The 13,406-nt window shown below is 34.9% G+C and overlaps 1 protein-coding gene across 1 annotated transcript in view; it reads left to right on the top strand.

Moving 5' to 3' along the window:
- The first annotated feature begins 486 nt into the window (after window positions 1-486).
- The window catches only part of LOC118202680 (synaptotagmin-10-like), a 242,136-nt gene continuing 229,216 nt past the window's right edge, over window positions 487-13,406 (top strand). Inside the window, exon 1 of the mRNA XM_085821743.1 lies at window positions 487-604. Coding sequence (XP_085677869.1) covers window positions 526-604 — 79 coding nt within the window. The 5' untranslated portion in view covers window positions 487-525. The remainder of the gene's footprint in view (window positions 605-13,406) is intronic.

The raw sequence follows: 13,406 nt of genomic DNA, 5'->3' as shown, positions 1-13,406 counted from the left end.
TTGAATAAGATTTATATCACAATGTGAATTAATTAGCTCTTATCTATAGATTTTGATGTTGCGTTATTCACGTTCGTTTTCAATGGTAATGAAAATAATGTAAACTCGGACTTCAATCAAATAACTAAAATCTTGAAATCCTTTTACAACACCATAAATGAAATGTCTTCGCGGGCCGCAAAAAATTCCTTTGGGGACCACCCGTTTAAGACTACTGGGCTAAATAATTTCACTAATATATATATTTAAGGCAGCTTAGGAACAATATCATTAAATGAATCAAATTTTTTCCACTCGACTTGAAACGAGTTTACCTGGAGTAGGGTTCAAGGTAAGTAGAAAGGCATCTATATTACGTCACACGTACTAAGCGCACAAATTCCTTTTCGTCTTCTGTTTTTCAATTTTTTTCCACGCTAGATAGCAGCACCGTCGCTGTGGAGTCGAGAGCGATAGGGCACTTATTCGATAAATAAGCGCGCCAGGTTCTGCGTCAAGGAGAAAACGGAAGAGGGACAGTTCGAAATGGCTGTAACGAAAAACAGAAGCTCCGGATTAAGCGATGCTCCCGGATCAACTCTGCATAAAGTGGCAACTGTAACCGGTGAGTTCTGAATGCATATTTTTTCAGAATTATTGAATTTTAATCTTAGCTGCAGAGACCGTCTTTTCTTGCAGGTGATAATTTTTAGATGTGTTTGTGACGTTCTCGCACTGGGTTGCAATTAAACGCTGAAGAAGATAGTTGCGCTAAAAATCTTCTGATATATGAGAATATAATAAATATATTTTTCAATTCTGAATATATATATTTTCTTTTAATTTTTGCATTGAATATATATATGTATGTAATATTTCATATTTTTACTCAGAATTCTTTTAAATGCACCTCGCATATAAAATAATGTATTATAATGCTTCCCATGTTTATTTAATGTTCATTAGTAAGCTCCTTGAATACCTTGGTGATTCGCTTTCTGTGTTATCAATGTAACTAACTGGCTCAACTGTAAACAGGCTCCATTTTTAAGGTAACCTTGCAGTCTTACAGATGTTTTACAAGAAAAAGTGGGCCTTGCATGTATGAGATATATAAGAATTCAATATATTAAAAATGTTCTACAAAGATAATAATTAAACGCTTTAAAAGCCATACTTTATAGTAAAACTAGTAAAGTTTTTTTCTTTGTTTTAACTTAAAAGTTAGAAAACAAATTATTTTATTTCAAAAAGATGCCCACAGTTTTTAAAAATATGCTTCAAGAGAAAATATAGCTTACAATGTGGGCCACCATAATATTTGCAATTTTCCGTTTCTCATTTATATTGAGTGCATTTAAAATTATGTATATGATAACACTAACAAATTTTCTGCTGCAGAAAAGTCTGATTTTTTTTTTTTTTTTGGTTAAAATATTAAAACATTTCGCATAATCCTCAATCTTTTCTTATTTCCATATTTAACTTTTGTAACGGTTAAGAAGGAATGGTATGTTTTTTTTTAAATCTAACATTTTAAATATGCTGCTTAAATGTTATATAACATGGTGTTAGTTTGTATGAATATTTTTAAACTGCTGATTTTTTAATGTGCATCTTTTCAAAACCTCTATTTGTTCATAACTGAAATACTGAAGTCGTTATTTCATGTCTCAGTTAATATTATTACATTTTAGTTAGTCAGTTGGAAACACGCGTCGTTTGCGCGCATTGCATCAAAATAATCTGCGCAGTACCTAATTATCAGTGACTGACTGAAAAACAAAACTAATTTTTGTAACTGAGTGAGCTTAGAGCGAAATAATGTGAAAATATATCATTACATACAAAATCAAATGCATTATGCATGATTACGCATTTACTAAATTTTTATTTATTTAACAGTACTTGTGAAATCAGAGTGAAGTTCTTAACTGATAATAAGAAATGTAATTCCTGCAATTGCTTACATTAAATCGATGTGCATATATATTTCTTCGTCTTTATAATGATGGAGATGTTAACAGAATTCAACTTGCCTTAAAAGGTCATTGGAAGCGATGATTTTATTACAAAAAATATTATATTTACACAAAATGGAGAAATTATAGGTATATAATATTTCTCGCTGACTTTTAAAAACTTTTAATGCATTTTATTTAGTAAAAAAAATTAAATCAGTACCCCGCAGTTCAACCGTAAATGCATACCCTCGTACAAACCTAATATATTTTATATAGCTTAATCTATGCATTTAATTCAAATGCTTAAAAACTATTGATAACTACTAACTGAACATGCGCAGGAGGATTGTATTCCTAATGTATTTTTCCAATTCTCCATGGATAATTCAATATATGTAGATTTATTTCATTGCAAGGCTATATTTAAACATTTTCTGTTTACCTGATATATGCCAATAGAAATAATCATCATTAGATTTAAACCAAATACACATCAAAGTTTGTAGAGCGTAATTTCCAAAATTTGCATATTCGTTGCTTTGGCGTAGTGTCGACAAAATAAGTTTCTTTCAAACACTAAACAAGAATTCAAAGGAATAGGCAACAGACACAACTATCATTTCATTTAAATTTGCATAACACTAAAACGCATGAAAGGCATAAAAGTGCATCCTCAAATTTTGCATATTCGTTGTTTTGGCGTAGTGTGGACGGCTTAAGTTTGCTTCAACCACTAAATCGGAATAGTTATTCATAAACTCACATTTTAGGCTCATTAATGAACAAAATAAATTAAGAAATATAATTCTGCGAACTTTTACCTCAAAGGAATCAACACTTTTTTTTAAAAATATTACGTAAAACGAATCGTAACACCTGCACCGTAATACTTTTAAATGCAACTTCTTCTTTAAGTATAGTTTCATGCATAGTTAGTATAAAAAAAATAAGGCATAATATGTATTCATTTAAGCCCAACGAAAATTCAGATTGAGGATTTTATTATTGGGGATTTTATTATTGGATATGATTGGGGATTCCGTGATAAACTAATCGTAGATTTACAGGGTGTCCCTACAAAAGCGTTGGATTTAATACGCGTGATAAAATTCTTTATTCTAAGAGAATGTGAAATATTTTAACATACTTGCAATAGGTAAATGTTCTGATTTAACCATGAAAAATAATGTACGCAAATATCCTTTACGACTTGCTCTCCAGCTCCCCACTCACTCAATGAAATTCGTAGTCACGTTTATGTAGCATATCTGTTTATCGAGATGGTTTAATGGCAGTATCAACTACCTTTTTCTTTTGTTGTTGTTTCTCTATGGTTTAGTGGCAGTATCAACTACCTTTTTTTTTTTTTTTTTTTTTTTTTTTTTTTTTTTTTTTGTTGTTGTTTTTGTTGTTGTTGTTGTTTCTCTTTAAGTTTGGGTATTTTGGGGCTTGCTATAGTAGTGTCACGCAAAATAGAATTGTTTTCCACAGACTGGCTAGATCGAGAGTGTGGTGATTTAATGATTGTTTGATTGTTTTCAAGCCTGTATCTTCAAGTTTCTTATCAATATGCGAACTGCTGTTTCATCAAGTAAACTTTCACGTCCAAAGATTTCACAAAGCTTTTTAAAGTCTGTACTCGCCAATCTGCAATGAATTTTCACAATCAAAATTCGCCGTTCCTTTGTGCAGCGTTCTACGTAGGCATCCCTCTCTTTAGGCAGATAGCTCTCGAGTGCCTAAAGAGAGGGATGCCTACGTAGAACGCTGAGTGATTATTTGTCATAATCAAATAAATCAAACCAAACTATCGGTATAGCGCTCCACGTTGACTAACCTGCAATGAAGATCAAAACGAACTGACAGTGTTAAAATGCCAGTCTTGCAAAGTCAAATCAAATTCGACATTCTTAAATGTGAATATTTACTTGTTGTAAATACGTAAAAATATTTTCCATTTTCTAAGAATAAAGTATACTCCTCAAGATATTAATTCTATCGCTTTCTTTGAGATATCCTATATTTAAGGCTTAGCTATGTTGTTTTCTAAGTTTGGTTTCATGAAAAACTAAGTGAATATTTTATTGGATAAGCGCTTAAAAGATTTTTTATTATTTATTTATATGAAACGGGTTCATATTTTAACGAAAACAGCAAATGTGAGTCAAGTGTGCCTACGAAGTAGATGTTTCGTTAACTACGATAGGCAACAGTACTATAGCGATTGTATTAACTAGCCTAGGTCAACTCTCCTAAGAGTTGTGTAATTATAGGACATTATGCAGCACCGATTATCATCTTCAGCTGGCGTAACTGGTAAGAGCAACTCTCAGCGAGGCCGCAATCCTAGGTTCTACCATAAATGCAAATTTCTGAAGATTTCAGTGTCTTCCTTTTGGATTTATACGTTGTATCAATACCCAGATGGAAAATGTTGCTTCCATTTTCTGTTACAAAAATACTAATCAGACAAGTATGCTAATCAGGAAAATAGATTGGGGCATCTAGAAAGTTATTTATTTGTTGATCAACTGTACTGGACATCAGGCTAAATTACATCGAATATTCTAGTAGAGATTTAACGTAAATTAAGTAAATGCTGATCCATAATTTGCAGTAATAGTAGTTAAAATAATGATAAAAGCAAAAACAATAACAATAAAAGCAATTCTAAATTAACTATGTTATGAGTTTATGGACATTCATTTAAGCGTATCAAAAATAGGAAAAATGCTGTGTTATCGTTATAAGCTTTAAGAGCTGAGCCCACCAGAGAACGAAAGATTAAAACCAACCAAGTTCAACCCATTCTCGTGTTCGGCGGAAGAGCTGTCTGCATAGGTACTTCCAAATTCAGTAGACAAACGAGGTCAAAGTCTTCCCAACGCGAACGTCACTTTCTTCTAGATGAGGAGGAAAGGAAGACACAAAGAAATAGTCGCTTTTGAGCATAACAAGAAGTCAGTGACGTCACAGAAGAGCAGACCTTATTATAACAAATTTGGGTGCTTCTACTGTTTTTCCAACTTAAAGCATAAATTTGAACCGTTTCCTTCAGAACGAGCCCCACAAAATTTTATTACCCCTCTTAAAATTGGTAATTGTAACCTTTTTTTCGTAAATTTATCCATATAATTTTGTCATTTTCTTCATTCCATTTTCTACTCCTTTCGGGTATCTATCGAAACAATATTATTTCTTCAATTTTTTTCTGCTATATCCCTCATCACTTGATTTTGCTTTTTAACAATATCGGAAATTCGTTATTCATAAAGTCCTGGAACACTACAAATTCTTTTAAATTAAAAATCCTTTTTAACGTCATATACTAGATGCATAGGTTAAAAATTTTAATATATCGTGTTTCCTTGCATATGTTTCCTTCTCCAGCTTTTTAACGCTAGGTTTTAAAAATTTTAGAAATATCCGCATGATTGTCCCCTTCAGCTATTATACGTAGCTTTTTCCTGTAAAGGCAAGTATATTAGTAAATTATATTCCATTGATTATTTTTAATTTCTACTACGTTCATTTAATCTGTATTTGAATTTTTGTATTAGCATTTCATCCATTTTACTTTCCCTTGCATTTATTATTTGAAACGTATTTTCTGCACATTCTTCAATAAGATATTCGGACGTGGCAGATGTTCTGACACATATGAAACATTTCAAACATGTGATTTCACCTTATTTCTGTTATTTACGTTCCAGCTGATTGTTGCCTTACCCACTGCTAATATCTTCGATCCTTCGAAATCCGGGTCTTTTGTTCAGTCACATTCTTCTTCGTTGCTTTGAAATCCGTCTTGGGAACTGCAGTCAAGGCTCATTCATGTGAGCTGCACTTCAGACTTTGCAAGGTAACTACTCTGCCTAGCGCAACGTGTACGGTACAATCACCGTAAGATATTGTTATGTTAATGTTACTATGTATTCTAATTGGAACGTAGTTTTCGTTTAAAAAATAATAGTGTCACAATTACCGGTAGTTTGTTTAGATATGATTTCTTTTTTTTTTTTAATGTTTTTACCCGTTTTTACTTTTTTTTAATGTATCCGCGTTCTACGGAAATAAAATTACTCGCGTAATCCCCTTCTCAATTTTTGGAAGATTAACTTCAGTTAAAAAACTGAAAATACGCAAGGAAATACGGTATACTAGGGAGAAGAAACAAGGTTTAATTATTTAAAAGGAGAATTTTTGTTAAAACTAAAGAAAAATTTTTCCCATATTGTTTTTATATTTTACATTTAATCTCAGATTAAATTTTCCGTTTACGAATCGTTACTGGATATCTTTCGTATTACGTTGAGTAAACTTGCTTGTAAATGCAATTCACTCACAATGTTTACCCTTTTTCAGTTTCCGCCTCGAACTATATATCCCCCTCCCCGGATTTATATAGCGTCTCAAGGAAGATTTTTCTTTATCTCTTTTTTATCTTACAGATCGCAGTTCTCTTTTTAAATGACACTGTTAGTTCAAACACTGCTTCACTGCTTGTTCGTGTGTTAGATTTCACCAGTTATCTGTTGCTACTGGAAGCGTTTTGCGTTGCATAACTTAATTTACTTGCAAAGAAATTTTACTCGTAATATTTATCCGATTTTCAGTTTCAATTCGGAACTAAGAGATTTATATTGTGGAACTTGAAGGTTTTTCTTGTTCTCTTTCTTGATCTTTTAGTTTGCACTTCCTTTTCTGGATGTTGACATTTGTCCAACGACTGTTTGTTCGCTCCTCGATAACTCAGTTTCTGAAGTGCGTTTGTTCAGTGTGTCAGAGCGGCAAGTGACTTTTCAACAGTGGAACACGCCACTTATGCTTTTTCCCTTCTTCATCTTTTTTCTAAATATAATATAAACTGAAAATTTTTCTCCATTCGACTACCATTTCTCATGCACAATATCTAGAATTTGGGGAATCCTTTCTCTTTCGAATAGCCATTTTTTTGTATATGAAAACTAAGGCTTTAGGAGTTTTTCTTTATATTTATGAGAGTGCAATTTAAAGCTTCAGGAATGATTTTTGAGTTCAAATTTAATTTTTCTCAATGCATATGAAATATCTTCCTACATGTTATTATTTTTTCGATTATATGCAAGTTAAATTTTGAAATTCTTTGCATATTCGGCAGCAATCTTCATATATGCAAGTTGCCCCACCAGTGGCGGAGCGATTAACGATTACTCAATACTGGCGTCGTTATTTTGATCTCCGATATTGCACGATTGGTAGCTTCTTCACGATCTGCCGTTGTTAGTAGTCCAGCAACGTAGATAAATGACGGTAAAACTAGAAGTAGACGCCAAGGTGTTGGACGTCCACGCATTATGAAAGTAAAAGGACTTCGGTGACTGTCCCGCTTGGTACATCAAAATCGGCGCCACACAGGAGTTCAACTCACAGCTCAATAGAATGCAGGTCCAAATGAAAGTGTTTCGGAACACATAGTTCAGCAGGCACTGCTGGATATGGCACTGCGCAGCAGATGTTCCTCAAAAGCGTTTCTGTTGACAAAGCGTCATTGTCAACTACGCCAACAGTGAGCCTGCGAGCATCAAGATTGGACCATGGAAGACAGTTGCTGGTCGGAGGAATCACAGTTTCTCATTCATCACGTCAATGGCCATGTCAGGGTAAGCCGTCTTCCTGGGGAGCCCCCTCCCTGGGCAGCAGGTCATACGCAGGCTGCTCTTGGCGGTATTATGCTTAGGAGGAGGTTCTCATGGCGGCTCTGGGACCTTTAGTTACGGTAGGGCAGACCCTGAAATCAGCAGACTATCTGAACACAACTGCGAATCAGTTGTACCCTTAAGTACTCCTAAAGCCTCCTAAAGCCTTAGTTTTCACATACAAAAAAAAGGCTATTCGAAAGAGAAAGGATTCCCCAAATTCTAGATATTGTGCATGAGAAATGGTAGTCGAATGGAGAAAAATTTTCAGTTTATATTATATGGTGTCTGTCTTCTTAACCGAGAATGGAATCTTCCAGAAGGACAACGTACCATGTCACAACATTCGAACTGTGTTGGAGTGGTTCGAAGAGCATAAGGATGAATTCAAATTAATGTCCTGGCCACCTAACTCGCCGGATTTTAACCGATGGAGCACATTTGGGATGTCAAGGAGCGGGCAGCGCAGAGGTCAAACACCATGTCGGAGTATCTCAACTTTGCATAACCGCTGCTTAAACTTTTGGTACAATATGTGTCAAGTCATCTACCAAGAACTATGTGACATCCATACCAGGGTGAGTTGCAGCAGTTTTGCGGGCCAAAGTTCGCGCAACGCGTTATTGAGTAGGTGGTTATAATGTTTTGGCTGTTCAGTATATAATTATTCGTGGTCGATCGCCAAAGGCTGAGCAAAAATTGCTGAACACTAATAGTTTGAACGGATTAAAATTTCGGTGAATAGGCTGGCTTTATGGGTGTTTTCTTTGGTTTTTCCATGTGTATCGTGAATGCCAGCCAGTTTCCCACAGAAGAACTTTACGAAGGCGTCCCTCCCCTTAGGTACCTGATGTGGTTTGCCACATTCAAATAACGAACCAAATATGCAAATGTTTTAATTAGTGGATCTTCGCCAACTTTCATGACTCGATGGTAGCCAAATTTCACGGTCGATGAGATAATACGTAAGTACCAAAATTAATTTGATTAAAATCTACTTGTACCCTGCAGAAGACTGTAACAAAACTATTTTCTTGACAGATAGAAGTTTATTAAAGATTTTTTTAGTAATTTATGGCGTAAAAGATACCTGTCGGATTACTTTTAATTAATTTTTTTAAATATCATGCCGCTTCAAAATTCTGTTCGAAGTGTCCGTTTCGAGGTAATTTTTCCTTTGTTAAACCCTGTTCCCATTCAGTGATAAAAATCGCTGTCTCAGGAATTTTAAAACCGGCAATTGTTACAATGTAATCATCCTTACACAAGGAAGCTAAGCCCTCTTCCAAACAGAAACAGTTTAAAAGATTCTCTCACCTCGATGTCTCGCAATGAAAGTATTCTTATCATTTCTCTATAAAACTTTTCTAGTCAGCGAGTAATAACCAAACCCCGCATTTAATATTTCCCAGCTTTAGCGTCACTACTTCATGGATGATGAGATACCATTTATCCTTGTTTCCGTTTTATCGGATAATAAAGGTATAAATTTTCCATTCATAGGTTCTGCATCAATAAGGATTAAAACTTTTTAACTTTGTCAGCATTTCTTTATACTTAAGCGATCTTTCGCAGAGGGAGGATTTGAAAATTAGTAACTGGGGATTCCTTTATCGTCATTTTTCATATTACAGTCTCAAGGGAGTTCGAGGGCATCATATTAAACTAGAAATATTTCACCAGGTGCGTCTTAATTAGTGACAAGTCTCATAATGAGAATTTTCCTTTCTAAGCAAATCTAGATTGTCTTCTCATATGAATGCGTATCCGCTCTCCAAACCATAATTAGGTGATGAGGGTCCATCCACTTGTTATTTTATTTATGATTCAGTTTGTGCTAATTTTTAAAAGAATGCTATACTTTCTCAGAAACAATTTAATTAATTTTTAAAGTACTTTATATTTTAAAAAATAAGTAAAGTAATAGCCATTGTTGTGGCCAATCACATTTTTCCTACCTAATCCAGAAGCAAGCTTACAAATTTTATCTCAGCAAGAAATGCAAAAGTGCATGTTCAAGACTTTGCATTACTTTTTGGAAACAGCATTTTATTCCGACAGGCCCCACAGTATATACATTATATATATATATATATATACTGGGGATTCCTTTATCGTCATTTTTATGTATATGTATATATATATATATATATATATACAGTTATTGTTATTAATTTAATTTCTTTCATGTTTTTATGGAATTGGTTCTAAATTTCTTTCTTTTTGTATTTCTCTGTCTGTATATATATATATATAAATATATACATGTAAGATACAAAATAATGTAAATCAAAACTATAATTTAAACTAGTGGTTAACTCCTTAATTCCACCTCTCTATTCTAAAAATCGTAATAATTGGACTGTGTCATTTCTAGATCAATCCATCTTGCACGGCTTGCGTAACGCTGATGACATAACTAATCGGAACCTAAACTCAAAATTTCGAAAACTGAAACCTTTCTAACCTAAACCCAACCTTCTCTTAAAAAGCTTCCATATGGGATAATTCCGCGCTTCCAGCTTCAGCCCTCCTGCAGTCAAGATGCTACTTCGCTACGTTTGCTTTGTCGTACTGCTAATTTTGCCGTTATCTAACATGCGATACTCGATATAAAACTGTGGGGTGCGTATCGCGCAAATAATCACGTGTTAAATATGTTTAAATAATAATGTTGTTATATATTTAATATGTTTAATATAAAAAAATATGTTTTTGATAATTAGTTCGTATTCACCAATAAAGGTTGTATTCAATTCGGCCAGGTCTTCCTTCATGTCTTTCCTTTGAGTGTTATCTTTCTAACTATGCAGTAAAGTCTCCCCAGTATATAATGCAGAGTACATCGTGAATCTGTTGCAGCTTACTCCAAGTTACATATATATATATATATATATATATATATATATGATAATTCGGTATAGGTTACTTGAAGATTAAGAAATAGCCATTAACAATGAGATGTTATCTGTAATTATTTGGAAAGGCCTTTAATACTTAGATTCACAAGATGACACAACGGAGACAGACTTGACAAAGGCAACACACCAGTTTATTCGTGGACATTCTTGGTTAGCATAAAACATGTTCATACATTACTTTGGGTGCTTCTCGCACCCTCCACACTTTCATATAATGAATTACATTTTTACAATAATGCGTAAAGCAGAGCGATGAGAACACACGTGTTGCCAGAAACAAGGAAAAGCAATAATAACAGCGGTGTTCATTGATAAAATTTCCTTAATCCGACTGGACAAGAGCTGTCGTACTGCATGCAGCATGATTACATAAGTAAATATCAAAAATGTTAATTTTGAAAGACGCAGTCCAGAAAAACTATTCTGAATAATTTAGAAGAGAGAGGGGAGGTAGCCAAATTAAAATGAGAATTTAAAAGACTACTGCCAAATTCAATCATTTGGAGTTGCATGTATTAATTACAAATTTTTTAGGTTTATAAATATTTTAGGTAAAATTTAAAAGAGAGTACATCATTATTATAACTTATCCTTGTTCATAAATTAACAATAGACAAATATTAAACTTTTATGACGGACTATACAGAAATAATTATAACAATAATAATCAATAAAACAATTTGATAATATTACTCTTACTATAATATAACTAGAAAGCCGGGCGGTCATACGAAATGACCGTTGTTCTAGATATTATAAATTGTAATTAAAATGATTTGTGCAAAGGTGTCTGCTAATTTAAACTGAATTACCCAGGGCAAGCGGCGAGGACGCCCCTTTGATTATTGCCCCACGGGGTTTACCCCTTCTACTTGCTTAATTGCTTAAAGTAGAGTTGAATGAAGGAAACCACTGGCGGTACATTTCTTAAGAGCCACCGCTAGCTCAATAAATAAAGGTGATTTAAATAATAAAATGTTAATTCACATGTCAAAGATCTCTCTGTACACAATACTTTTTGTGTAGATCTTTCCATCATTTTTAAGCTCGCCTTGCAGAGGACCATCAATTATTTTTAATTTTACGTCCGTTCTTTCACGAAATCTTGAACAGCCAAAATAAAGTTGACCGTGTCCAAATGCAGGCTCAGGTAAAAAAAATGACAACACGCTTAAGCGTTTGATCCTGAGATTTATTGATGGTCATAGCAAAGGCAAGTTTTACAGGAAATTGTCTACGTCTCAATTGAAACGGCAACCCTGGGCCGTGACAACTTCACTCCATTGGCTAGTACAATTACGCAAGCAACCAATAAACTATCGCCGACAAACAGACACTTAAGCCGCATATATATATGGGGTGAAGTAACATCATCTCCTCCGAAACGGCTGGCTCCCGGGCTTAGCGAAGCACACCATTGGATTCCGCAGGTCCGTGGCACGCCATTTTGACCATTCACGTCTTCTTGGGACTTCAATTAGCCGAGATAATTAAATTAGAGGAATTTGGCTACGTGCCAAATTCATTTTTCTCGAATATCTACGGAACGGCGCCGAGTTGAAATTCGAGACGCGTATCTTAGGGTTCCAAAAAAATTCCCTGAATCCATCGAATACCGTTCTCATCTTCGTACGACTTAAATCGGGCGAGATTTTAATTAAAAACTGTGGAAACGTTAATTTTCGCGCTCATTTTTCCGAGTGGTAACAATAAACTATCGGCGACACACACTTTAGCCGCTTATATATATAAAGATATCAAGTGTCGCGCTTTAATCAGTGCCATACTTGTTTCTCATTTTTTTGACTTAGTGCTTTAAAGTCAATCTCAACATTTGTATTTCCATATCGTAACTGATGTTGCAGGTATGCCCAGGCTTTTGGTTCGTGAATTTAATTTTTGAAAAAATATTCTCAGATGTAAAAGACGTTTTAAGTTGATCCCTAAGTACTCCCAACTTTTCGTGCCGCATTTCAAAAACTTCGTGAATTCCGACGCTGACTGTAAACGTTTACAGGACTGGCCGCGGTTTGGAATATATGATATAGATGGCAGTACAACTTTGCCCTCTCCGGGCCCAGTTTGAAGGAGAGCACCCGAGGTAACGGGCCCAAGGGTCTGCTAATCCTCTTCCCTACCATCAACAACTCGGGAGGTCTTTCGGCTTGCCATACATTTTGAGTATCCCATGCCGCATAGACAGCATACAGTATGTCTCGTAAATGTTGCGAAAAACTTCTAGGGTAGGTAGAGCACATCATAAGGATTAAGAATCGCATAGAAACCTATACCAGGAAATGTCAGTGGTAAGTGGTGGCAAAGATAGAAGATGGGGAAAGAAAACAAGAGAGTGATTAATTTGAAACACATATTGGACGTGAATACAAATGGTGTACGACAGCTTAAATGTACAACAGATGCTCGAAGTTTGCACAAACAGACGCCAAATATGTCTGACACCAACGGACATGTTCAAACACACCGGATGTTTCTTTGATTGTAGCAGCTGGACAGACGAGTCTTGCCACAAGATACATTTCAGACACAACAGGATAGTGATATACGACACTTGATGGCTCCCGACAAGCAGCATTAGGCAAATGCCGACCAAAGCCGCCCACACATTAACTTTGAAGCGTTGTTGTGCCGCGTGGTGCCACACACCGTGGGGATTTTCTTGAGTCCACAAATGCTGATTGTGGTTATTGAATATGCCCTCCGTTTTGAATATTGCCTTATCCGTGAACAACACATAAGCTGGGAAATTAACATAACTGCCATTTTCTCGCAGACACCACTGTGCGAAATGCACATATTCAGGATGGTCATTGGGAAGCACTAACTAAATGCTTTGGAGACGAAAG

Source organism: Stegodyphus dumicola, chromosome 8, assembly GCF_044657685.1.
Source record: "Stegodyphus dumicola isolate Sdum_Otavi_A_Nest chromosome 8, ASM4465768v1".
In the NCBI taxonomy this organism is placed as follows: Eukaryota; Metazoa; Arthropoda; class Arachnida; order Araneae; family Eresidae; genus Stegodyphus; species Stegodyphus dumicola.
This window is presented reverse-complemented; position numbering and strand designations above follow the sequence as displayed.